The 27,688-nt window shown below is 42.9% G+C and overlaps 1 protein-coding gene across 2 annotated transcripts; it reads left to right on the forward strand.

The window, feature by feature from the left end:
- Positions 1–158: 158 nt before the first annotated feature.
- LOC133457789 (AP-2 complex subunit alpha-2-like) lies at positions 159–27,306 on the forward strand. Of its 2 annotated transcripts, XM_061737128.1 has the most exons (23): positions 159–413; positions 2,030–2,098; positions 5,221–5,363; positions 5,734–5,927; positions 6,295–6,424; positions 7,395–7,496; positions 7,600–7,708; positions 8,599–8,749; positions 8,993–9,161; positions 10,611–10,748; positions 10,829–11,011; positions 13,170–13,267; positions 13,664–13,895; positions 17,898–18,065; positions 18,245–18,334; positions 21,761–21,894; positions 22,014–22,096; positions 23,438–23,526; positions 23,792–23,916; positions 23,991–24,107; positions 25,222–25,291; positions 25,864–25,998; positions 26,779–27,306. In XM_061737128.1, the coding sequence occupies exons 1-23, from the start codon at positions 347–349 to the stop codon at positions 26,854–26,856; spliced, it is 2,874 nt and encodes a 957-aa protein (XP_061593112.1). In that variant the 5' UTR covers positions 159–346; the 3' UTR covers positions 26,857–27,306. The 2 variants fall into 2 exon arrangements, with proteins under 2 accessions (XP_061593112.1, XP_061593120.1); XM_061737136.1 differs by lacking the exon at positions 18,245–18,334 and having other exon boundaries at positions 160–413; positions 26,779–27,304.
- The last annotated feature ends 382 nt before the right edge of the window (positions 27,307–27,688 follow it).

Below are 27,688 nucleotides of genomic sequence, written 5' to 3' on the forward strand. Positions count from 1 at the left end.
AAACGGGACCCGGCCCTGCTCTAGGTTGCAGCAGCAGAAACGGGACGCGGCCCTGCTCTAGTACTCGGGTGCAGGGAGCAGCAGCAGAAACGGGACGCGGCCCTGCTCTAGTACTCGGGTGCAGGGAGCAGCAGCAGAAACGGGACGCGGCCCTGCTCTAGGTTGTAGCAGCAGAAACGGGACGCGGCCCTGCTCTAGTACTCGGGTCTGTCTCAGTACTACTTCACTGTGTCGGTTCTTCACGGCTCCTGCTCGCCGCTCAGAAAACTAACTAACAGAGTCGGTGTGTCCAGCCGGGTGGTTTCCAGCTTTCAGGGGGAGTGTGGGAGCAGCGGGCTGCAGGAAAATGCCGGCGGTGTCAAAAGGAGACGGCATGCGAGGACTGGCCGTGTTCATCTCTGACATCAGGAACTGTGAGTTTGTTTATCTCCTTCACACCGAGGTTTGGCTCCTAAAGCTGGAGCCATTAACACACCACCATTCCAGGGTTATCTGTATGAAAGGTGTCTCCTTCTTACTGACATTAGTTTTTGAATGAATTCAACAGCCGAGCTCGTAAATGAGCCGGAGCTGGCTGATTGGTGTTAAGGCTGATTTATGGTTCTGCGTTACACCGACGGCGTAGGCGTGCGTCGCCGCGTAATCTACGCCGTAGGCTCTGCGTCGGTGTAACGCGGAACCATAAATCAGCCTTTAGCTGCTAGCTGCTACATGTCAGAGGGCGTGGACCCGCTGCAGCCTGATAACCTGCCAAATACTGCGCCCTGTCTAAGGGCGTGGACCTGCTGAAGGCTGATAACCTGCCAAATACTGCTCCCTTACTGGCTGTAGTAAAGCCTCATTCTTCTGACCCAACATCTCTTTTAAACTTTAGACCCACATTTCCCTGCGTATGTGTCCTATAACATCAGCTGGAAATCCTCTGAAGTCCTCAACATCTGTATTGATCATTTCTGGGCTTTTCTAGCTTTCATAAACTCATTAAAACCCTCCGACTACAGATCAGGTATAATAATGTTGCCAAAAGAAGGAGGAAAAAATAAAAGTTTAGATTAATTTGAATCTCTTGTTTCTTTTCGTTTGACTCTTTTTATAGACATTTAGATGTGTTGTAAGCAGCAGACCCCTTTGATTAGGTCACGTGACCCTAAGTGAAAACACTAACTACCACAATCAGTCTTATTTTAAAAGACATAACATCTCAGTTATAACGTACTAGTTATTTATCTTAACACTTCAGTATCATGTCCATGATTTACCATGGCATCATCATTTCAGTCCTCTACACCGGCTCCTAAAAGTCTGGATTAGACGCCTTTTTTTTTTTCATCTTTCAGTCTCAATCAGCAGAAATATTTCATGTCAGCAAGAATATTCAAAAGTTGGATTTGCGCTTCTGCATCATAAACCAGCAATGACATGACTGCCGTTCCTACAGCTTTGTTAAAGATTACACATCTCTTTTACTATGAAATGATTTTTTACAAAGTGATAAGTTTGAAAAATATCATGCACATGGAATAAAAAATGTAGATAAAAAGGCTTAATAGCAAATGTAATATTCAGGATGTCAGTCTGTGATATATTGTAGCGACTGTTTGTTTGGACGCTGCTGCCCTATAAAGTTTGAACAATTTTTGTTTTTTTAGAAACGTTTCTTGTTTCTATCCCTCCTTTTCATTTACAATCACTACATGAGAACAGATGAAAACTGTTATACATAGATAGATACTTTATTAATCCCGAGGGAATTTCAAAGTATTCAGCAGCTACATTGATGCTGCAAAAGCAGGTTAGTCTCAGGGACAGACAGAGAAACTTGGTTAGTAACATATAATAACATAGTAGTGCAGCGCCTCAAGGAAAGTGTCAAGTTGACCCTGAAACAAACGTTCATGGACTTAAGTGAACTCGGTGGGTTCTTCTTCATGATCTTCCTCATCGTCAGCGAGCAGCGTTGCAACATCCAGCAGGAAGTGTGATCACAGCAGTGCCTGACATGCAAACATATTTGTATCTGTTTTTTTAGGTAAAAGTAAAGAGGCTGAGATCAAGAGGATAAATAAAGAGCTGGCCAATATTCGCTCCAAATTTAAAGGTAAGTGAACAGTTCCTGCCGACTACCCAAAATGATTTTATAGCATCACATTTTAGTCAATGCATAATGACTGAGACACACCAGTTTGTTTTCCATGAGTGTGATTCTCATTTCACCTTTGAAAACATAACCTCTGCCCTGAGTTAAACAAGTGTGCAGAGACTGATCTACTTTTTTGACACCAAAGTACATCTCAGACTTTGTTTTTCTGTCATTCTCAGTTCACTTGGCTACCTTTTTTCTCTGCTGTCTTTCAGTTTGATCGTCCCAGTTTTTAATATCTGTCTGCTCCCACTCTGCCTGCTGTGATTTTGTTTTCTTAATCCCGTCGGTGTTGTTTCTCCCTCCACCTGTTGCGCGCCGTCTATAATTAGTTTGCTCCAGAGCGACGCCTCCTCCGCTGTTCAGCATTCTGGCCTGCGTTTATTTAAATAGATTCTCCCCAGAGATTCTCCAGATAAACACGTATTTCACCTCAATAAGACTTGTTGTTAATATTAAGAAGCAAACTGTCTGGTTGCATAAAAGCACTGGTGTTGGTTTTTATTTATCACTAAATAAAAACATAAAGATACAGAAACTTACGGCTCAGGCTTGAAATGTTGATCCTCACTTGAACGTCACCTCAAATAAATGTTAAATTAAAATCGCCAGCTTTACAGCATGGAAAGCAAATGTTAGTTATTTCCACCAGTGCTTTTAAATACATATTTAGTTTATTTACAAACCTCACTGAAGCGCTGGATCCTGAAGTTAATGTCTTTAAGGAACAGACACATAACCATTTTGAACTGAAAGAAGGGAATTACACTTTATTAAACCCCCAAAGGGACAGTCTGTTTTTGGAGTGTAAATTACTTTGGAAAATATATTTCTATAGTATTAAAATGTAGGGGTGGGTATTGCCAAGGAGCTCACGATATGATACACATCATAATAGTTGAGTCACAAGATTATGCGATATTGCGATGTTATACATAGTTTGCTGAAAACTGTAAAGGCATCATGCAAATTAAAATCTGAGTTGCAGGTACATCAGATAATGCTGATAACTCAAGGGAGTCAAAACAATGTCATTCAAATGATCCATGCCGTTTTATTGTAACTATACTAGCTAGTTACAACATATTTGTATATGTTTTTCATATTTTTTACATAAGATGAAATTAACATTAATAATATTATTTAAACCCATGTAGACAATAAAGTAGTGCTGGATTTGTAACCCGTCTCAAACATGATTTATTATTAGAAAAATATTTCTATTATAAATATATCTATTATATTATATATGTTTGTTGCCTGGCAACAGCTGTGCCGATGATCCTACATGCAGCCCAACGCAGGTGACCTTTCTCACTAGATGGCATCAACATCAACAGTTGAGTATCCGGGTTGCAGAGTTGCTCCTTCACAATAACGTCCAAGATCACACCACGTGTTGCCACCAGGTCCTGCAGGCACTTCTGCTCTCGCCTGTCCGGCTGTACGGCAACAAGCGGACACCTGACCCCCTCTAGGATGCAGTTTAGTCACTCTGTGTTGGGTGTCCTATGATTGTTTAGGTACTTCTTCTGGGCAGGCCTTACGTGGAAGAATCTGTAAAAGACTGTTGTTGCTAACACGCTGTCCTCATCTGTTCTGGGTCTGGTCCTGTTTGTATTTTTCTCTCTGTTTGTGTCTTATTATTGAAACTAAAGACTATTGTTCCTCCGTTAAAAGCCGGGTCCACACCAGTCCATCCTGGTTCTGTATGGTGTAGTTGCTGTATTTGCTGCCTTGCCTTTTATATGATCAGCAGAAGTTTCACACTTTTCCAAAGCAGGAATTCAAACACAAAATCCTGTGTGATCAGTTGCACTTGGTGTGGATATTAATGCAGTTTAAACATCATGGTAGTTGAGAACAAACGTTAAAAGTCCCTTCACAAACTTAGGTTCACTGCTTCGGTTCCATCTCTCAGGAATCCTGCAGTTTTATCAGAATAGACCAGCGTGTAGTTTTCCAGTCATTTCTGTAATTGAATATTTCTGTAATTGAGCATCAAGGTTAAGCCTGTTTAGTCTCAGACTGACATTGATATATTTTATTTGATCCCCTTTAGACTCTTTAGACTGATAACACATTACTTTAATAGCGTGATTATTGATAGGTCGAGTAGGACTCCATATATAATTCATCAGTTGCTTGAGAATCCTTTCAGGTCCCTGTAATTTTACCTGTCAGGCTGTTGCAGTTGTTTTTTAGATGCCTGATTGTGCAGAGAAACAGGAAATGAAACACTGAGCTCCAGCGTTGTCTGGACTAAGTCCACTATTACAAAACTAACCGTTCTAATGAAATCCCAGTGAAGTGGTCAGAGAGATGCAGGCTGGGTTTTTATTGTTTCTGAAGATGGAGCTGCCGTCCTGCTCTGCTGTTCTTCCTTCATTATTCATTAACCAACATTTGAACTGATCTTTATGGAAGAGTATCAGGGCCATGCAGGAGAAAAAAGATTTGAGAGGCGAAGATTTTTTTTTTATTGTGCACTTTGAGAAAACAGTCGAAATGTCAAGAAAAAAGTCGAAATGTCGAGATTAATGTTGAAATACAATTTCGAGAAAAAAGGCAAAATTTCGCCTTTTTTCTCAACATTCAACTTTATTCATTAAATTTTGACTTTTTTCTCTACATTTCGACTTTTTTCTCGAATTTGTACATAAACATTAATCTCAACATTTCAACTTTTTAATCGACATTTTGACTTTATTTCGACTTTATTTCGACATTTCGACTTTTTTATCGACATTTCGACTTTTATTTCGACATTTCAACTTTTTTCTCGAAGTGCATAATGAAAAAAAACATCTTGCTCCTCTAAAATATTATTTTTATTTTTCTCCTGCCTGGCCCTAAAACTCTTCCGTAGATCTTTGACCGTTTAGTTTTAGCTTTATATATCTATATCCACTGATTATACCAATCTGTGTTCTTTTTATATGTTTTTAGACTATAAATGGATCAAAGCCCATGCTTTATTACTTCTGAGGACATGATGGTAGATAGACTGCAACAGAAATCCATGTCTGAACAAATTAAAATGTGTGTGTGTGTGTGTGTGTGTGTGTGTGTGTGTGTAGGAGACAAGGCTTTGGATGGCTACAGCAAGAAGAAATACGTCTGTAAGCTGCTTTTCATCTTTCTTCTGGGCCATGATATCGACTTCGGACACATGGAGGCTGTAAACCTCCTCAGCTCCAACAAGTACACGGAAAAACAAATTGTAAGTACGTCCTCCATCTCACCTGCATCTTAACGTCAAAGCTCACTCTTGAACCAAGAGATTGAACATTACGGTCGACCACAGATCAAGTAATTACCTTGTCCAGATTCTTTACCAGCACTGTTAGTTTTAGAGTGAGAAGAAATGGGTGAATCATTAGTGTTTATTAACGAAGCAGCTCCAGGTTGAGCAGCTACTGGAGAGTCCATGTTTTCATGTGTCAGGGATGTTTTAGCAGCACAGAGAAGGCAAACAGCATATTTTTACACTGGGGTTTCTACCACTTTGGCTCATTGTGGTGTGACTGTGAGCAGAAATCCATCAGAGCAGAAATACTAACGTCCCCGGCGGTGTTTGCTGTGTCTTCCAGGGTTATCTGTTCATCTCAGTTCTGGTGAACTCCAACAGCGACCTGATTCGTCTGATCAACAATGCCATCAAGAACGACCTCACCAGCCGCAACCCCACCTTCATGAACCTGGCCCTGCACTGCATCGCTAACGTGGGCAGCAGGGAGATGGCCGAGGCTTTCGCCTCTGACATTCCCAGAATCTTGGTGGCGGGGTTGGTACACTAACATTGATCTGTAGAGATTTTGTAACTGATGTGTGCTATTGTGCTGCCTTCTTGGCCAGGACCCCCTTGCAAAAGAGATTTTAATCTCAATGGGATTATTCCTGGATAAATAAAGGTTAAATAAAAAAAAAAGAAAAAGATTTAAACTAACTAATCGTCTGCGTGATTACGACTCTGCTGCTTTTCTACCGGGGGCTGGATGTGTCCAATGCCAGTTTGGCTTTGCTTCAGTTTTACAGCTTCAGTGATTCATCAGTCATGTCGTAATATCTCTGTAACCTGTCATACTTCACATAATGTATAGATGATTGTGTAATGAATGTGCTGGATTAAGTTGTGTTGTTGCTTTTCTCAGAGACACCATGGACAGTGTGAAACAGAGCGCAGCTCTCTGTCTGCTCCGGCTCAACAGGACGTCTCCTGACCTGGTGCCCATGGGTGAATGGACGGCGCGGGTGGTGCACCTGCTGAACGACCAGCACCTGGTGAGTTAAGTTGCTCTCGTCAATGAAAATTAGGACTAAATATCGTTCTCAACGAACCTTTATCACCTGAGGAAAACGAGACGAGACGCAACGAAAATAATGGTCATGTGACGATAACGATAATTAAATATATAATGCAATATCGTAGACGAATAAAAACGAGACTAAAATGTAGATTACAAAATTAAAACTATGCTAAAATGTGTCTTCATCTTCGTTGACCAAAACAAGACGGAACAAAATGTTCTAACAAAGTCTTCTAAAAAATGTTTAAAGTAGTTTCCACGGGGAATCAGATCCAGAAGATGCAGCTGCAGAGTTAGAGGCTGATGTCGTTAACGCAGAGCTCTAGTTAACGTCAATTAAAAACAAAGAGAAATGCGGGGATCTGCTCTGGGGCTGGAGAAGAAGAAGAACCATCTTTGGATACACTTTCCTACATAGATGTGGAAAAGAAAACCCAATGTGTTGTGGAAAAAGAAAACATTCTTCTTCTGTATCTGGAATGAATGTATTCTTGAGTCTATAAGGTAACAATAATATAATAATAAGATAACCTTGTTTGAATTGTAAAATGGGTTTGGATTAATACAATCTTTGACTAAAACTAGACTAAAATGGTCCTGGAAAATTCTGACTAAAATGGACAATTCTGACTAAAATAAGACTAAAATGCTCAACTTTTAGTCGACTAAAAAGAGAATGAACGTGACTAAAACTAATAAAAACTAAAATAATAGCTTGACCCAAAGACTAGACTAAAACTAAAATTGAGACAGGCTGACAGAAACATCACTAGTGGTAGGATCTGTAACGTCTGTTCCCTGCTGACTTCACACCACACTGACTTCTGAACAGATCCGAGTGAACAGAAAGTGTTAAACTGCTAAAACCGTGTAGTGACATTGAGAGACAGTAGTTTCCAGAGACTGTTGGTGTATGGTGTGAAAACTCCCGTATCTGTTTTCAGGGTGTGGTGACGGCAGCTGCCAGCCTCATCACCACGCTGGCACAGAAGAGTCCCGACGACTTCAAGACGTCCGTGTCCCTGGCCGTGGCCCGGCTCAGCAGGGTGTGTGTCTGCTCCAGTCTCTACTCACCGTTATCTGACTCAAGCCTAACACCAACTCTTAAATCAGCATCTGTTTACAGCGTATTTCCTCTCTCTTGTCCAGATTGTGACCTCTGCATCCATCGACCTCCAGGACTACACGTACTACTTTGTTGCAGCGCCGTGGTTGTCCGTCAAACTGCTGCGCCTGCTGCAGTGCTACCCTCCCCCTGGTACAGCCTGTTTGTGGGGGGAAAATCAGTTAAAAAAAGAAAAAATCACCTGACTTATTTACGGAAGGGCCATGCAGGAGAAAAAATATTTGAGGAGGGAAGATTTTTTTTTTATTGTGCACTTTGAGAAAAAAGTCGAAATGTCGAAAAAAAAGTTGAAATGTCGAGATTAATGTTGAAATACAATTTCGAGAAAAAAGTCAAAATGTCGTGAATAAAGTTGAAATTTCGCCTTTTTTCTCAACATTTCGACTTTTTTCTCGAAATTGTATTTCAACATTAATCTCGATATTTTGACTTTTTTCTCGACATTTCTACTTTTTTCTCGAAATTTTCGACTTTTTTCTCAAAGTGCATAATGGAAAAAAAAATCTCTCTCCTAAAATATTATTTTTATTTTTCTAATACTCTTCCGTACTTATTGAGCGGTGGAAGTGTTTTCAGCTCTTTGGTCCAACAAAGGTCAAGATGACATGAATGTGGATATTCAAGGTCTTCATAATGATCTCCTTCATGCCAGATTCCACTTTTTGCTGTTTGCTCTTCTCATTCACTTTTGCAAACCAGTTAAGTGAGTTTAATCAGATTTATGGAGTTTGGGAAACAGTGTTCCTGTTTCTCTCCTCTGATCTCACTCTTTTGAGTCGTGTTCAGCAGTTGGAGCGTTTATGAGCTGAAGTCCCTGAAACGACGTTCAAATATTGTTTCCTTTTGCTGAGACATCTCTCAGAAGGCCAGCGGCTTTTCGCTGAACTCTCTTTGTGATTAGCATTACCTAAATCCATGTAGGCGATTTGTTGAATTTCGTATTTAGAGAAAGTGATGATGAGGAAAAGAAGGAGAGTTGTGAAGGAAGCAGCCGGAAGGGTGTGACGGTGTTGTCGTTGCAGAGGATGCAGCGCTGCGGAGTCGCCTGACGGAGTGCCTGGAGACGGTCCTCAACAAAGCGCAGGAGCCTCCCAAGTCCAAGAAGGTCCAGCACTCCAATGCCAAGAACGCTGTTCTGTTTGAAGCCATCTCCCTCATCATCCACCACGACAGGTGGGACACGGTCGTCCGCCCAGACACCGCTGCTGCTTGGAGTCCTGCAGGACTTCAGGCTCATGTACACGATGTTAGAATGACGTTTATATTATTTAGAAGTTTGTTTAGATGGTTGTCTTCACAACAACATTAGCACCAGAACTGCAGTCGCAGCTCTTGAGTCGCAGCTCTTGAGTCGCGGCTCGTTGCGGGTCTGGGGTCGTGAGCTGCGCATTGACAGCTTGTTGTGTCTCCTCTCAGCGAGCCCACCCTGCTGGTCCGAGCCTGCAACCAACTGGGCCAGTTCCTGCAGCACAGAGAGACCAATCTGCGTTACCTGGCGCTGGAGAGCATGTGCACGCTGGCCAGCTCGGAGTTTTCCCACGAGGCCGTAAAGACGCACATGGAAACCGTCATCAACGCGCTGAAGGTGAGTGACGGGATCATGATGTCTCCAGCAGGGGGATGTGCAGGATCCGTCAGGCGTAGCTCCTTATATACAGCTGGTGTTCGCTAAACAGCTTTTTTTTTTTAATTTTGTTTCATACAAATACTACGACAGAGTATTAGGGCCAAACTAAGACCAAAAAAAATTGGAAATTACGAGAATAAAGTCATAATATAATGAGAATAAAGTCGTAATTTATGAGAATAAAGTCGTAATATTACAATAATAAAGTGTTAATTTATTAAGTAAAAATGTTGCGAGAATAAAGTCGTAATATTACGAGAATAAAGTCGTCACATTACGAGAATAAAGTCGTAATTTATGAGAATAAAGTGGTAATATTACAAGAATAAAGTGATAATTTATGAGAACTCTAACAGGAAGAGTGTGTTAAAATGTTGAATATTGAGCATCTTGTGAAGTTATATTTATAATATATTTATTATTACGATTTTATTCTCGCAATATTACGACTTTATTCTCAAAATATTACGACTTTATTCTCGTAATATTACGACTTTATTCTCATATTATTATGACTTTATTTTCGTAATTTCCTTTTTTTTTCTTAGTTTGGCCCTAATACTCTGTCGTAAAATACAAGGATAAAGAAAGGAAAAAAAAACAACAAAAAAACAGAAGAAAAAATTCACATAAGGAAAATATAAAAAAAAAAAAGAAATCACCAACAAGAAGAAATATGTGTGAGGAGTGGTTAGAAGCCTATATAGGCTTATATGAATACAACACCCAAACAATATACTAAAGTTAAGATATTAACAAATATAAAAATCACAATTACATATTAAATGCACAAACTGAACATTTCCTGGAAAGGAAAAAGTGGAAAAAGAAAAATAGGGGGTCCTATTATTCTAAATCAAATGATTTAGAGAGCAGAGCATTCTTTTGTTTTTGTACATGGACAGTGACAAAGATAAATCAATTAAATGTACATAATTGTTCCACATGATAACTGCACGGTATTTAATAGAAAACTGACCACGGGATGTTTTATACGATGGAAGATGAAGTTTCTTAACCTGTCGGGTTAAACAACTATGAACTTGAGAGTTATTAACAAAATAGTATCTAAAACCATGGGGTAAATCATCAGTCTTATGATTCACTTTAAAGACAAATGTACAGATTTGAAGAATGTTGATGTCATGGATAGTCAATATTGTGGTATATTATGGTGCAATTTAAAGAAGAGAGGTGCACTTGAAACATCAGCTTTGGAAAAAGTTGCTAATCTAACAAAAAGTTTCTGCAACAATAATATTTTCTGCAAATAAGATGGAAAAGTACTTGCCCACAGCTTTCTTTTAGGCTTTGGTATGTTCAGAGTCGTGGACGCAGTTGTTATTGCCCTCTTAAAGTTTATTAATTCAGAGTTAATAATGATGGATCCTTCTGCTCCTGGTCCAGACGGAGAGAGACGTGAGCGTCCGCCAGCGAGCCGTGGACCTGCTCTACGCCATGTGTGACCGCAGCAACGCCCGGCAGATCGTGGCGGAGATGCTGCGCTACCTGGAGACGGCGGACTACTCCATCCGAGAGGAGATAGTGGGTTGAGTTCAGAGATCTGTTTCCCAGCGTGAGCCGGCTCCCCCAGCCTCTCTCAGCCTCCGGCCTCTCCCCCACAGGTGCTCAAGGTGGCCATCCTGGCGGAGAAGTACGCGGTGGACTACACCTGGTACGTGGACACCATCCTCAACCTCATCCGCATCGCCGGTGACTACGTCAGCGAGGAGGTTTGGTACAGGGTCATCCAGATCGTCATCAACCGAGACGACGTCCAGGGCTACGCCGCCAAGACCGTGTTTGAGGTCGGTACAGAGACTGGTGTCGTCACAAATCCTCACGCGGCTTATTTAACCCTTTTTGACTGTCTGGAGCACCGGCGCTCCCGTTTGTATATTGATTTTTAAAACGTATGTACAATTACAACCAAATAAAACAGAGCAACAATTCTTTTTGCATGTTAATCAGGAAGAGTTTCACTTACATATCCTGCATTTAGTGTCCCAGAGTTTTAATCTATTAAATCGTTTTGAAAAATCACATAATAATCCAGTAAAATTGGGGAAATCTTCATAATTGACATCGCAGGTTATTTACAGGTCTCAGAAGATTTGAATATTGTGATAAAGTCCTTTATTTTCTATAATGCAAAAATGTCATACCTTCTGGATTCATTATAAATCAACTGAAATATTGCAAGCCTTTTATTATTTTAATATTGCTGATCATGGCTTACTTTGATATTCTGGGAATCTTAATCTTAAACTGTAAAGGCTCAGTTATGGTTCTGCGTCACACCGACGCAGAGCACACGCCGCAGCCGTGACGCCGTGCTGAACCCTTCTGACTTCTCCGTCTCTCCATTTGGTCGCGGTGCAGTACCCCCCGCGGCCACTAGTTAGCGATCTTTTTCTGAATGGTTTATCCGACTTTTTCCGGTCACAGTAAATCAAAGAAATAAGGACAACTATTGTGTAAAAAACCAAAACAAAAAAAATCACACATAAACGAAGAAAAGAGCCCTGGAAGTTCACTACTGATTCAAACCGGAAACCGGAAATGCTTCGCTTTCAAACGAACCAATCACAGCCCTCTCGGTCTGCGTGTGGACGGCGTCTCCTCGACGCGTAGTTACAATTTTCAGGAGGTGCACGTCAGAGACGGCGCAGGTGACGGCGTGTCCTCTGCGTCGATCCAAACCACACGCCGTAGGCACGGCGCCATTTTGACGCAGAAGCATAACTGAGCCTTAAGCCATAATCAGCAATATTAAAATAATAAAAGGCTTGCAATATTTCAGTTGATTTGTATTGAATCCAGAATGTATGACATTTTTGTTTTTTTAATTGCATTACAGAAAATAAAGAACTTTATCACAATATTCTAATTTTCTGAGACAGTCCTGTATAGATCCGGTACGTGCACTTCCTATGTCGACATACGTTGACACGTAAATCATCACGTTGTCAGCGTGTCATCAGGTTGGATTTTTTCACGCCACTTCCTGTGAAAAGGGAGGTGACATCATTCCCAGCAGTCTGGTCCAGGTCCAGTTTAGTCCAGGTTTTCCCGCGGGAAACTAGTCTGTTTGAATTTGCGCTCTTGTTTGTGCTTTTTATCAGAGATTTTCACGAAAGACTACCCAGCAAGAACCCACACACACACACACACACACACACACTACACACTCACTATACAAGCCCACACACACACACATATTATGGATCCACTAAAGTCCGTGTGCGCGAAACGGTTTACCGTGAGCAAAGTTTTGGAGCAGATTTCAGCACCGGATGAAGACGCGACATCTAAACGCGATATAAAAAAATGATATATCTCAAAAACTAAAGTATGAATTCTTCCAAATAAATGTCCTTTGGTTTGAAAGATTTTTTTCCATTAACAGTTTTGAGGGATCTAGTTGTGGGATTTCTGTATTTACAAAAATATGTGTAAAATTAAAAAAACATTTACATTTTTCCGTAGTTATTTGCACTTTTTAGCAATTTATTTAGTTAGTACAGACTTGTAACATACAGATTATTAAATACTGGCTTATATGGGTTGTTTTGAAGCATAGCAAATAAAAATAAAATGGCAGTATAGCATGCAAATAATATGTAAAAAATATGCTTAGGCAGACTTGTTCCATGGCAGGTCATAAAGGGTTAATGGTGTAAGATTAATTTGGGCTAAGTTGGGCATGAGCTGCAGCTGGTAGCGGGACACTGCAGATGCTGCCAGTTTTCTTTTGCAACCTGGCAAAAAGTAGGATTTTGGTTGAAGTAATCAATAAAAACTTTACTGATTTGATCTGTTTTGACATGTTTATACTGTACATCTAAGCCCGGTGTCAGATATGGTGGAAACGTTGGCTCTGTGTGTTCTCTCTGTGTGTGACTGATGAGTTTACTCCCTGCTGTGTTGTCCCTGACGTGTCGTGACTCTTTGCCCCGTCTGCAGGCCCTGCAGGCTCCTGCCTGCCACGAGAACCTGGTGAAGGTGGGAGGCTACATCCTCGGGGAGTTTGGTAACCTCATCGCCGGTGACTCACGCTCCAGGTACCGACTGCATGTCATAAAGCTATTTAAGGTCACAACTCTGCAAAACAGAACAAAACAAAGAGCCAAAAACAAACCACGCACCTCAAAAACCTTGACCTGCTTCTAGAGTTCACTAGACTGATGTAAACTCGTTCTGCCGTCGGCAGTAACTTTATACCGGTAACATTTCCAAATCTCTTGTTTTTCTTTTGTTTATGAGGAAATGAGAGCAAGCTGTTTCATGTCCTAAACTAACCAACGGCCACGAGTACTGTAGATAAAAACCAGGCTTGAGTGCAGAAAGATGTCAATGTGTCAGTGGAACCGCAAGAAATGAGGAGAAGCAGCAGACAGGAGTTCAATACTTGGGTGGAACTGGATCTGACTGTTGGGTGTTCTTCCTCTCCTCCTCAGCCCTCTGGTCCAGTTCAACCTGCTCCACTCCAAGTTCCACCTGTGCTCGGTGCCCACCCGGGCGCTGCTGCTGTCGGCATACATCAAGTTCATCAACCTGTTTCCGGAGGTGAAGGCCACCATCCAGGACGTCCTGCGCTCAGACAGCCAGCTCCGCAACGCCGACGTGGAGCTGCAGCAGAGAGCCGTGGAGTACCTGAGACTCAGCTGCATCGCCAGCACCGACATCCTGGTGAGTCGGGCTTCTCTCCACGTCTTTACTGGCCGTCTCTCAGGCACTGAAGCTTTTAGAGAGGGAGGAATACCGCCGCGCTCAAAGGTACCAGTAGTGTTGTTTCTGTCAGCCTGTTTCAATTTTAGCTTTAGTCTAGTCTTTGGGTCAAGCTATCATTTTAGTTTTTATTAGTTCATACTCCTTTTAGTCGTGTCAAGTTTCAGTCGACTAGCCCATTTTACAATTCAAACAAGGTTATCCTTATAGACTCAAGAATACATTTATTCCAGGCAAACGTCAGTTCTGTCTACAGAAGACTGTAATTTGAGTTTAAAACGTATTTATTTTTTCCGCATTTCTCCTCATCTTTTTCTTTTCCGGCGACACATTGGGTTTTCTTTTCCACGACTATGTAGGAAAGTGTATCCAAGGATGGATCTTCTTCTTCTTCTCCAGCCACAGAGCAGATCCCCGCGTTTCTCTATGTAACTTTGTTTTTAATTGACGTGAACCTAGAGCTCTGCGTTAACGGCATCAGCCTCTAACTCTGCAGCTGCATCTTCTGGATCTGATTCCTGCTGCAGCGACTGGGATTGAGGACTAACGTCACCCAGCAGAACTAAACCAGAGAAACTACTGAAAACATGGACATTAAACCAGAGAAACTACTGAAAACATGGACATTAACGATCTTTGGTAGAACATTTCATCTCGTTTTGGTCAACGAAAATGAAGACACATTTTAGCAGTTTTTATTTTTTAATCTGCATTTTAGTCTCGTTTTTATTCGTCTACGATATTGCATTCTATATTTAATCATCGTTATCGTCACATGACCAGCATTTTCGTTGCGTCTCGTCTCGTTTTCCTCAGGTGATAAAGGTTCGTTGACAACAATATTTAGTCATAATTTTCATTGACGAGAGCAACTTTAGAGTGCCGGCATCTCCAGACCCGCAGCAGCTTGAATGAATCTCCGTCTCAGCAGGGCGTCGCAGATCTGACTCTCGTTCTTCTGTGTGGTGACATTTTTAGCTGAAGGATGTGGTTTATTTGGTCACGTTAAAATAGATACCGTTGTCTGGACTCTACAGCAGAGACGTGCTGCAATAACAACATCTGCAGCCAGTCTGGCTGATTCAACAGAACAAAGCAGCTCGGATCAAAACACACAGCAGGGAGTATGTGGGGAGTTCAGCCTGCAGCACCGTAGCATCAACACAGCTCCATCATCAAACTTAACGGTAGCATCATCAGCGTACACCCCGACTGAAATCTAGAGCCAGTCTCCTACAGACAGCCCAACATCAGCCCAACAGCCTCATCCAACATCTGGAAAGATGGATGGAAGCAGCTCTAATACCAGCATCTAATCCCTATTTTAAACGGGCCTTGAATGTCTTAAAAACAAGCTTTTGATTGTTTTTGCTAAATCATTTTTGCTTTATCATCCCATTCTCTAGCCTCATTATCTATGCAGGATTCTGAGTGGGCGGGGCTATGATAATGAGGCTCTGTGCTGATTGGCTGCCTGAATGACGCGATACACCGCTACGAAAAAATGCCGGAAGCTCCGGCCGGCGGAGTTAGTTGTGGGCGTGGTTTCACACATCGGAGGTCAACCTATATCAACCTAATCACATTTTTGTTACGTAACGAATGGGAGCAGAATCTTATTGGCTCGTAGATCCACATCACATTGGACGGCTCATCCGGGCGGCTGTACAGACACTGCAGAATTTGGTTGCTTTCCTCCTTCTCTGAGTTGGCAGGCTGAGGGGAGACCACTTTATATATGTTAAAGCAAGAAAAAATGTGTTTTTCATAATAGGTCCCCTTTAACTCCAATCTTGATATTTTCTGTGTGTGTGCGCTCAGTTTAAAAAGGTTCTGAGTTGTGACAACACACTGAAAGCGTATTCCTAACACGAGGAAGAGAAATGCCCAGCACAGACCGGCTCTGGCAGATCAAAGTGGTGCTTCAGCCCCTCGGAGGGTCTGCAGGGGAATCACTGCAGCCGGAGGAGAAAAGCAAAGGGCAAACATGCAAGGGAACAAACCAGAGCGGTGTTCTTCGTCTGCTAAGCATATCTTTAGATGTTTCTCTGCTCAAACACACCTGGTTGGGTCACAGTCAGCTTGTCCTCAAGGTCCACATGAGTCTGTACTGTCAGAAAGGAAAGAAAAAAGAAAGAAAGAAAGATACAAAGTTAATGTCACATGCATGCACGGAGCAGCATGAGGAAACTGCCCAAACTAAACCCGTATCTCAGAATCACGCGCCAGCCCCAACTGTCTGAGTTGGTGAAAAGGAAAGTTTTGAGGGGGATCTTAAACGTATGGGGGGGCACAAACTAGTGACCAGACTCCCCTCTCGTGGAACCAGATCACAAAGGCTCAGTTGAAGTCTAGACGCCACGGTTTAAGACACGGCAGAGCTCGGCCGCGAGGGTTTTTTGTGCGAAGGATTTAAAATTCTTCTCTGGATTTAACCAGAGGCCAGTGAGGAGAGGTTCAAATGTCAGGACTGGAGAATATAATCACCCTCTATTGGCTGGGGTGTTGGGCGCGTTGTTTCTTTTCTTTTTTTGAGAGCATGAGAGCGACAAGTGAAACACTGTGAAGGGTGGAAGCTCTGCAGCCACACAGGAGCAGCTTTGTTGGCACAAATGTCCAAATGTGTGAAACATTTTCATGTTCAGCTGTGAGTCTTAGTGAAGTTTTTTTTTTTTTTTTTTTTTAAGATTTTTTTGGGCTCTAGTGGCCCTTTATTCAAGCTGCAGATATGAAAGGGGTAGAGAGAGAGATCGGGGATGACATGCAGCAAAGGTGCGCAGGCCGGGATTCGAACCTGCGACCGCTGCAGGAGGACTGTAGCCTCAGTATATGAGCCCCTGCTTAACCTACTGCACCACTGAGTGAAGGTTGATCGTGATGCTGAGCAGATAGGTGAGGAGTGAGAGGGAGGTATCTGTATTCGTATAGTAGTAACCCTCGTATAGACCACGTATCTGAGCCTCAGCACCGTGATACACGCAACACGCTGGTGGTGGCTTGTAAAAGGCTGAATTATGGTTCTGCGTTAAACCTACGCCGTAGGGGTCGCGGCTACGCGGGAGTCTCTCCGTAGCTACGCCATAGCCTGACCTGCACCTCCCAAAAAATGTAACTACGACCCCACGCAGACCGAGAGGGCTGTGATTGGTTTGCTTGGTAGCAACACATTTCCAGTTCCAGACTGCGCCATCCCCGCCATTTTTAAACATCTTGTTGTTTTACACCAGGGGTCAGCGACCCAAAATGTTGAAAGAGCCATATTGGACTAAAAACACAACAAACAAATATGTCTGGAGCCGCAAAAAATGAAAAGTCTTGTATAAGCCTTAGAATGAAGGCAACATGTGCTGCATGTTTCTATATTAGTTATAACTGGGGGAATTATTATTTTTTCATTATGTGATTCGAGACAGAAGTCGAAATGTCGAGAAAAAAATCAAAATTTTGAGAAAAAAGTCGAAATGTCGAGGAAAAAGTCAAAATGTTGAGAAAAGGAAAAAAAAAGAAAAATGGAAAAAAGAAAAAAAAAAGAAAAAAATGGTCAAACATTTTTGAAAAAGCTCCAGGAGCCACCAGGGCGGCGCTAAAGAGCCGCATACGGCTCTAGAGCCGCGGGTTGCCGACCCCTGTTTTACACGGACAGAATATTATCAACAGGGACCAAGTCGAGGAGCAACACATTGAGGAAGTCCGTAAAAAAAACAACAACAAAGAATCAACTAGAGACGACGATAAACCATTCAGGAAAAGAATGCAACCCCCTAGCGCTCTGGAGGGATATTGCACCGCAGCGAAATGTAGTGATGGAGAAGAACGGTTCACGACGGCGTCACGGCAACGGCGTAGGCTCTGCGTTGGTTTAACGCAGAACCATGAATCAGGCTTCTGGCTGTAACAGTAATCTGCCGTCTAACACACACCGAGACTCTGTTTCAACCGCTGTTGCATCCTGTGTTTCCCCAGGCAACCGTGTTGGAAGAAATGCCCCCGTTCCCGGAGCGGGAGTCCTCCATCCTGGCCAAGCTGAAGAAGAAGAAGGGCTCCAGCAAACTGCCGGACATGGACGAGTCTCGGCGCAGCCACATGAACGGCAGCACGGACCACGGCGAGGAGGCCGAGCCCACAACCAAGGTGCTGCTTGTTTCAGTCGGGGGGGGGGGGCTGCTGCATCACCACGCTTCTGCTCTCTACCTCTGCTTTACCGTCTTCCCTTCATCCTCAGTCTTCACTCGTGCTTTCTCTCCTGTGGCTTCTTTCCTTTTCTCACCTTTCCATTGTTCTTGTTCTCCTCCCGTTTCTCTCTCCATCAGACGTCTCCGTCACTGTTGGAGGATCTTCTCTCCACTGAAAGACCCCATCCTTCCTCCTTCTGTCCCACCGCGCTCTCAGCTAGGACTCTGGTACATTCATCGCTAGGCACAACAAACACACCTTTTATTTCCTCTGCATTGCTGCATGTGCTCTTGTCTCGTGTTTGTTCAAGTTTTTTTTTTTTTTTTTTTTTTAAGATACAATTTGACATGCATTTCAATACATTTCAACACAACCCCACCCCATTGCAGCACCACACGTCCACATTACATCACAGGTTCAGCAGTAAATGTGATATTTGGTTGTTGTTGTTGTTGTTTTAAAACAAACAAATGAAGTTAACAAAACAGGCAAAAACGTACAAAAATAAGAAGAAAAAAGGGGAAAGGAAAAAGAGGGAGGAGTTATATCTGTTAGGGCTGGGCGATTTTGGACAAAAATAAAATCCTGATTTTTTTTTTTCTCTGAAAACCCGATTTTCGATTTCGATTTTTTTGGTAAAACTACAAAAGACAATGGAATAAATTGTTTCAAATATTTTATCTTTATTTTTAAAGAAAAATAGCAAACAAATGTCCCCATTGGGAATGAAGTGCAATTGAAAGATACTGTAAATCTTCCTTGAGTTTAGTAAAGTGACAACATTTACAATTTTCTTGACCAAACAAAGATGACTAGACGAGCTCTGTCTGTAATGCAGCCAACTGCAAAAAAGGAAAATCCATTTTCCGATTTTCCTTTTTTTAACATCGATTGTGATTAATAAATCCGATTTAGATTTAAAATCGATTAATCGCAGAGCCCTAATATCTGTACATTGGAAATGTTTGAGGCATCTATTTTTTCAACCTGATCTAGAACTAGTTGCCATATACAATAGAAGTTGAGGGCCTTTTGAAACATATCAGATCTTTTCTAAAGTCAGATGGGGCAGAAGATCTGAACCACTGACTGAAAGTTGGAGGAGATTTGTCTTTCCATTTAAGCAGTATGAGCCTTCTAGCCAGTAACATGGCAAAGGCTATCATGTTTCTGCCATGATAAGTGGGGCAGGAGTTCTGCGGTTCTACACCAAATACCACTATTATGGCAAGAGGTTCTATGGGTTTTCCTAGCAGGTCAGAAAAGAATTGGAATATAAGTTCCCAAAACTCTGTTAATTTTGGGCAGAGCCAGAACATAAGTGATAAAGAGGCTGTTGCTGTTCCACAGCGTCACAGTTAGGATCAATGTTTGGTGTTATCTTTGCCAATCTTCATTTAGACCAATGTAGCCTGTATCCAATCCTGAACTGTATTACCTTGTGTTTTAAGAAAATGGAGGATCAAGTTCAAGTTTATTTATAAAGCACTTTAAAAACAACAACAGCTGACCAAAGTGCTGGACAGGCGAAAGGAAAATAAAAACAAAACAGGACAACGTAGAACATAAAACACATAAATGAAATACAACGGTCATGACGAGTTAAAAGCTACTGAATAAAAATGAGTTTTAAGATGAGAAAAAAAGCAGCCATAGAAGGAGCCGGGCGTATGTGCGGCTCGGTTTAACCTCGGACGAAAGCCTCAACTGGAACTTCTGGAAGAAACTAGATTTTACAACTGCGTTAATTTGTTTCTCCATTTTAAAGTGAGTAGCTGAATCAGGTTCCTCTTTGTTCACGAGCAGCAGAGCTGCAGAAAAGCGGAGCGTTGGAGCAGTGATTACATTCCTGGACTGGTGTTTCAACACCAGAATTCACTAGTCATCAGTCGGTGGATGTCGACACTTGTCTCTTTGCACAATCGTAAGCTGCTGGTTTCATCACCGAGGTTCAGCCCTTCTCACTTCCTTGGAGCAGTTTCCCTGATCCAACCTCCCCCGTGTTACTGCCCCGTCAAGTCTGGGCTGCACCTGGAGGCGTACGCAGGATTTATTACCCGCTGGAGCACCTGCTCCGGAAACCTCTGGAAACCTCTGTAGGCCAGATATGAGAGGGGGTAAAACAGAGGAGGCAGCACTGCAACTCAGTCATTCTGTCAGCAGATACTTCTGTTTTAAAGCAGTTTAACTCCAGTATTCACACCAAATACTTCATTTGAAACCTAAAGCTTTCCTGGGAAATGTCAAAGTGTCTCCTAAAACCTAGATGGAAACTTGAACACATGCTCGTCAATCTAATAATTGAACAGTACTGTATTGGCCCTAATATGAGACGACCCCCTCTTTTTCAAGACTCAAGTTTGAAAAAAGACTTTTTGAACACAATATTCAGTTTTTATACAGAAAATAATTACAGTACATCTGAAACAAATGATTATAACAATATATTTGAGAGAAAAAGCATGTTATTTTGCCTCATTCAAATCATCATCTTGAAGTTTGCATCATAACTTCTCCTCAGCTGCCGGTTAACCTGCCGATCTTCCACCCACTTTTCTTCAGATTGTCGCTACATTTCTCCATTTTCTGTTATCTCTTCTCTTATTTTCTTCTCTTTTCTTTCTTACCGCTATTTTTAGGGCCCGAGCGCTGACAGTGGCCCTATTCCTGTAGGAAATATTTTTTCTCTCGTTTTTCTAACGACGAAATGAGGGCCTTTTTGCCCCCCTAAACGTGCCCCAAAAGTCACCAAATTTTGCACGTAAGCCAGGACTGGTGAAACATTTGATATTTAAGGGTTCGCATTAATGGGCGTGGCAAAATGGCTCAACAGCGCCCCCTAGAAAACTTTGTGCCTCAAACCCGACAATACGGTTGGATGTACATGCACGAAAATCGGTACATACCTGTATCATGTCGCAACTTAAAGAAAAGTCTCTTGGAGCCATGGCCGAAACCCAACAGGAAGTCGACCATTTTGAATTAATTGTTTAATTTTGGCGCAATTTATGCCATTTCTTCGCCTGAACCGTAACGTGCACCCAGGTGTGTTATACATCAAAATGTGCGTCTCCATCCTGCGACAACGCGCATCACTTTTCTCAGTCAAAAGTGTTACCGTGGCGACGCTAGACGCCAAAAAGCGCGCCCCCCCTTCATCTGATAGGTCCATATTTGATAGTTCCTATTTTCTGCCATATGTTTTGAATGGTTTGACATAGAGACTCGTGGGTGGTGTCATAGGGCTCTGTTTTGAGTCCTTGACCTTTATTGGCGAACATTGCACGCGCGAGGGCCCGTTCATCGCTGCTTCCAGGTTTAATTATTTTTATTCTTCGAGACAGTGGTTCGCTTTAAAGATATCTGGCGCCATCTAGTGTTGTGAATGGGTATAACGTCTAGACCCCGAATGGAAGACGACGAATTTTTCAATCTTATTTCAATGCAAAAAACACTGTCTTATATTCGGGCCAATACGGTAAGTACCGGCTACGCCCCCTGGCGGCAGCTACGCCCCCTGGTGGCAGCTACGCCCCCTGGTGGCAGCTACGCCCCCTGGTGGCAGCTACGCCCCCCGGTGGCAGCTACGCCCCCCGGTGGCAGCTACATCCGCGTGTGAGAATGTGAGGATGTAACTGATGCTTCCCCTGCAGGCCTCCAGCCAGCCTCTGGCAGACATGCTGCACCTCAACTCCACCCCCCCCTCCGGGGCCAGCCTGCTGGTGGACGTCTTCTCTGACTTCTCCACCCCCCCACCCATGGATGTGTCTGAAGAGCATTTCTCCAGGTGGGAATAGCTGCTTGTAAAGAACATGATGAATAGTACTTTCTGATGAATAAGTAACACTGAGATGGAGATGTATAGCTTGATTATTGTATCTCCGCGTTATCTCTCGTATGTTTCAGGTTTGTTTGTAAGAACAACGGCGTCATCTACGAGAGCCAGCTGTTGCAGATCGGACTGAAGGCCGAGTACCGCCAGAACCTGGGTGAGCAAATATAATGATGTTTTAGGATGGAGAGATGGATGGATGGATGGATTATGAATGGATGGATTATGGATGGATGGATGGATGATGGATGGATGGATGGATGATGGATGGATGGATGGATGATGGATGGATGGATGGATGGATGGATGGATGGATGGATGGATGGATGGATGATGGATGGATGGATGGATGGATAATGGATGAATAATGGATGGATGGATGAATAATGGATGGATGGATGGATGGATAATGGATGGATGGATGGATGGATGGATGGATGGATGGATAATGGATGGATGGATAATGGATAATGGATGGATGGATGGATGGATAAATGGATGGATGGATGGATGATGGATAATGGATGGATGGATGGATAATGGATGGATGGATGGATGGATGGATGATGGATGGATGGATAATGGATGGATGGATGGATAATGGATGGATGGATGGATGGATGGATGGATGGATGATGGATGGACGGATGGATGGATAATGGATGGATAATGGATGAATAATGGATAATGGATGGATGGATGAATAATGGATGGATGGATGGATGGATAATGGATGGAGCGATGGATGGATGGATGGATGGATGGATAATGGATGGATGGATGGATGGATTAATGGATGGATGGATGGATGATGGATAATGGATGGATGGATGGATAATGGATGGATGGATGGATAATGGATGGATGGATGGATAATGGATGGATGGATAATGGATGGATGGATGGATGAATAATGGATGGATGATGGATGGATGGATAATGGATGGATGAATAATGGATGGATGGATGGATAATGGATGGATGGATGGATGGATAATGGATGGAGCGATTGGATGGATGGATGGATGATGGATGATGGATAATGGATGGATGGATGGATAATGGATGGATGGATAATGGATGGATGGATGGATGGATAATGGATGGATGGATGGATGAATAATGGATGGATGGATGGATAATGGATGGAGCGATGGATGGATGGATGGATGAATAATGGATGGATGGATGGATAATGGATGGATGGATGGATAATGGATGGATGGATGGATGGATGGATGAATGGATAATGGAGGGATGGATAATGGATGAATAATGGATGGATGGATAATGGATGGAGCGATGGATAATGAATGGATGGATGGATGGATAATGGATGAATGGATAATGGATGGATGGATGGATGGATGGATGGATGGATGGATGGATGGATGGATGGATGGATGGAGGAGGAGTTGTATTTCTGACAGTCGCTGGGGGAAATGAAAATAACCTGATGTGAAAGCGTCACTAAGGAGGATGTTGTGTCGTCCTGCAGGTCGCATTTACGTGTTCTTCGGCAACAAGACGTCCACTCAGTTCTACAGCTTCTCCTCGTCTGTGGGCAGCAGTGACCTGCTCAAAACTCATATCCTTTACACATCTGGGCAGCTTCTCGGGCCACACTGGTTTTTTTCAAATGGAGTTTACGTGACATGATGAATAAAACCCCCTCCCAGCTTTGGATAAAAGAGTCTGCTAAATGACAGTAGTAGTAGCTGGGTGTTACTGTATTTCCGTGCTGCAGAGCTGCAGAGCTGCAGAGCTGCAGAGCTGCAGAGCTGCAGAGCTTTGGTCCGTGTCACCGTGGTTCTGCGGGTCCTCCCTGTCAGAGTCCTTGACGGCGTCTCCACAGCTGAGCATCCAGTCCAAGCCGGTGGAGCCCGTGATCGAGGCCGGAGCTCAGCTCCAGCAGATCATCAACATCGAATGCGTGTCAGACTTCACGGAGGCCCCAGTTCTCAACATTCAGTTCAGGTTTGTCTCCAGCTGGGCGTCCTGCATGTCACCGGTCCCGCGTACGTGCACTAACGCCTGACTGTGTGGAGCAGGTACGGTGGAGCGCTGCAGGACCTGGCCGTGAAACTCCCCGTGATGCTGAACAAGTTCTTCCAGCCCACGGAGATGATGTCGCAGGACTTCTTCCAGCGCTGGAAGCAGCTCGGAGGGTAAGCTGGACGCCCCGTCGTCCTACAATCGTACCGTATGAGACGCACCCTAGGACAACACCCCGAGCTGCTTTTGATATTCATGCCTTCATACTGTCTTAAATTGTGATTTATTGTAATTTATTTATTTCAAAACAAGGACAGTGCACAATAAGACATTAATCTTTTACAAGAGAATATGCATTGTGCCAGGTTGTAGCAGCTTGCTATTTTCCACCTGTAGTCCCTGGGGAGGTTGATGGAATAGGACATAAAAGTTATTATAAAAAATGAGTAAAAGAGCAGAACAAAGCAAAGAGACAATAGATAAAATAGATAAATAGAAACAGGGGCCGATCAATCCACCATTGGTAGGTTTTAGCTCGGCGTGCGTCACAGCTTTCGTGCAGACACTTTACATCAGTGAGCCCTGAGGAAGTATCTACCAGGTTTAGGCTTATTGAACAGGTGGAGGGAAGATGAAGGATTTTAACTGGTTTCTAATGGCATTTTCACATGTCAGCCGAGGTTATTTTGTGGGCGTTTCTGAGCTTCTGCACCAACCTTTTCACTTTTGGCGCAGCTGCGTTGCAGCCAGGAACTCCCCCTCAACTCCTGCTACTGCCTGTAATGTCTTTGGTTCTGGTGATTTATACAGCTTTATGTAATCTATTAAGATTAAGACTTGAAAGTGGCCCATTTGTATTTTTTTTAAATTCTTTTTGGACTCTAGTGGCCCTTTATTCAAGCTGCAAACAGGAAGGGGGTAGAGAGAGAATGGGGATGACATGCAGCAAAGGTGCGCAGACCGGGATTGGAACCTGCGACCCCTGCAGGAGGACTGTAGCCTCAGTATATGAGCCGCTGCTTAACCCACTGCACCACCGAACGGCCCAAGTTACAGGACTGTAAAGAAAATCTTCAGGGTGGTCACTCAGACACGACACAGACGTGCCCCGTGTCCGTCAGATCAGTGGAGAGACGTCTGCAGGGGCGGAGCATCACAGCAGTGACCCCCCCCACTGCTGTCATGCTCCGCCCCTGCAGAGTGAGCGGGAAACACAACCGCCAGCCGGGTTGTGGCCCCTCACTTCTGCAGGGTAATAAGTATCTTCTGTCACTTGTGTGTCCCCAGCCCTCAACAAGAGGTTCAGAATATCTTCAAAGCCCAGCACCCGATGGACACGGACGTGGCCAGGGCCAAGGTAGGACGTCTCACCTGCTGATGTTTCACAGCCGCTGGCAGCTGTTGGCTCTATGAAGCAGCTGGAGGGAGCCCCCTGGTGGCCGGGTGCCCCAGAGAAGGTTCTGTGGTTTTAGGAAGTTGTTGGAGGAGAAATGAATGTCCAGGGGTTCATTTCTACCGAGGAGTTGGTTTTAATTCACTGTTTGATTCTATAAACACAATCTGAAGTCCTCAAGCTTTTATTTTGGTTCCTCTGGTCACCATCAGTATGAATTTACAAACTTTTATAGTATATTTACATTTATATTTAACATTTAGGTGTAACGTCTAAGATTTAGATTTTACTAAACATATTTCGAATGATTCAAATATTGTTGTAAGTTTGCTTGAAAAGTGACTTCTTTAAACATTGTTTGAAGCTTAATGTGACAAGATGTTGCTGTTATTTTTAGCGAGAGCACGGCTCTGATGTCCATAAATACGACGTCAGCTGTTACTTTTTGCTGCCATTTCTTCAATATATCACCGACGGAGGAAACGATTTCCCTAGAGTAATAATGTGTGTGTAATCCCATCTCTGAATCCGTCCAGCTGCTGGGGTTTGGCGTGGCTCTGCTGGACGGCGTGGATCCAAATCCTGCCAACTTTGTGGGAGCGGGAGTCGTTCACACCAGAAACACTCAGGTGGGCTGCCTGCTCCGGCTGGAGCCCAACATGCAAGCAGAGGTACACACACACACACACACACACACACACACACACACACACACACACACACACACACACACAGTGGCCACAGTTACATGATGTTTTTTAATTCAGAATTAATTATTCCGAATTAAATAATTCCGAAAACTATTTTCCTTCAAGTTTACATAGAAATAGTAATTCCGGATTGAGGTTTACATGGAAAACACTTTCTCCAATTCCTCTACAGGTCTGGGGGTTGGGAAGGTTCTGATTGGATAGGGGGGGGACCGGAAGTTACGTTTACCGGAAGAAAAACAAACTTAGCCGCTACAACTTTGAAAAGCTCACAATTTTTATGTTTCCTGTTTCCATCTGTTCTTTTAATTATTTCCAGGTCCTCCAAGCTATTTATTAAATAAATGGTCTCTGCTCTTGACCAGCGTTTACTGCGTGCTGCAATCTTGAAACTTTGTTTGGAAAACAATATAATATAAGCGTCATGGAGACAGACGGGTGAGGGAATGAGCAGCGCAGAAAGACCGGAATTAATTTAAAGCGAAATTTAAATTTATTTAATTAAATTTGGCCTGGGGGGCCAAATTTTTTAATTAAATTTAAAATCGGAATAAACCAGCCACTTACTTCGGAATTAAGTTTAATTCTGAATGGACATTTTTATTCGGAATTAGGTGTTTACATGGTCATTTTTACTCATTTTAAATCTGATTTAATTTTAATTCTGAATTAAGGAGGAATTAAACTTGCCATGTAAACACTCTCAGTGTGAGCGGTGTTGTAACGGCCTGTCTCCCCCAGATGTACCGCCTGACCCTGCGGACCAGCAAGGACTCCGTGTCCCAGAGACTGGGCGAGCTGCTGGCCGAGCAGTTCTAGCGCCGACCGGCTCCAGACGCTCCAGACGCTCCAGACTCCAGCCCTTCACTTCCTCAGCTCCACTTCAGCTCGGACAGGAGTTGCTGTACAGTGTACATTTGTACTTTTTATTTGACCTGCTTTACATTTATGTGAATTCAGATGTATTTTTGCACATAGCTTTACTAACGTGTCACTGCTTTTAACCTGCCACGTGTGTGCATGTGTGTGTGTGTGTGAGTGTGAGTTTTCACATGGTGCATTTCTGCCGCTGGGGGGTGAGAGAGGTTCGGGAGCAGAACTGATCCCAGGACCATACTGCAAAAACTCAAATCTTACCAGGAATATTTGTCTTATTTCTAGTTAAAATGTCTCATTTTTAGTCAAAAAATTTCATTACACTTAAAACAAGAGTCATTACCAGAAAAATAACTTGTTATTTGACAATTTCCACCTGTTTCAAGTACATTTTTACTTGAAATAAGTAGAAAAATCTGCCAGTGGGACAAGATTTATTTTCTCATTACAAGCTAAACAATCTTGTTCCACTGACGGATTTTTCTACTTATTTCAAGTGAAAATCTACTTGAAACAGGTGAAAATTGTTGTTTTTTCCAGTGATGAGTTGTTTTAAATGTAATGAGATTTCTTTGACTAAAAATTAGACATTTTAACTAGAAATAAGACAAATATTCTTGTTAAGATTTTGAGTTTTTGCAGTGCAGCAGCTGGATCAGCAGCTGGATCCCAGTACTTTTATCCAGTAGCACCTTCCAGTGCAGAGCAACACTAGGCTCCTCTGGTTCCTCTGGTTCTGCTCCCAGAGCCACCGACTCTCCTCTGCAGCTGAGCT

This window comes from Cololabis saira, chromosome 2, assembly GCF_033807715.1.
Source record: "Cololabis saira isolate AMF1-May2022 chromosome 2, fColSai1.1, whole genome shotgun sequence".
NCBI classification, from domain to species: domain Eukaryota; kingdom Metazoa; phylum Chordata; class Actinopteri; order Beloniformes; family Belonidae; genus Cololabis; species Cololabis saira.

Coding starts and splice junctions, on each gene's coding strand:
- LOC133457789 (XM_061737128.1), top strand. CDS start 347: ATGCCGGCGGTGTCAAAAGGAGACGGCATGCGAGGACTGGCCGTGTTC. Junction 414..2,029: donor CATCTCTGACATCAGGAACT/GTGAGTTTGTTT, acceptor CTGTTTTTTTAG/GTAAAAGTAAAGAGGCTGAG. Junction 8,750..8,992: donor CTCATCATCCACCACGACAG/GTGGGACACGGT, acceptor GTCTCCTCTCAG/CGAGCCCACCCTGCTGGTCC.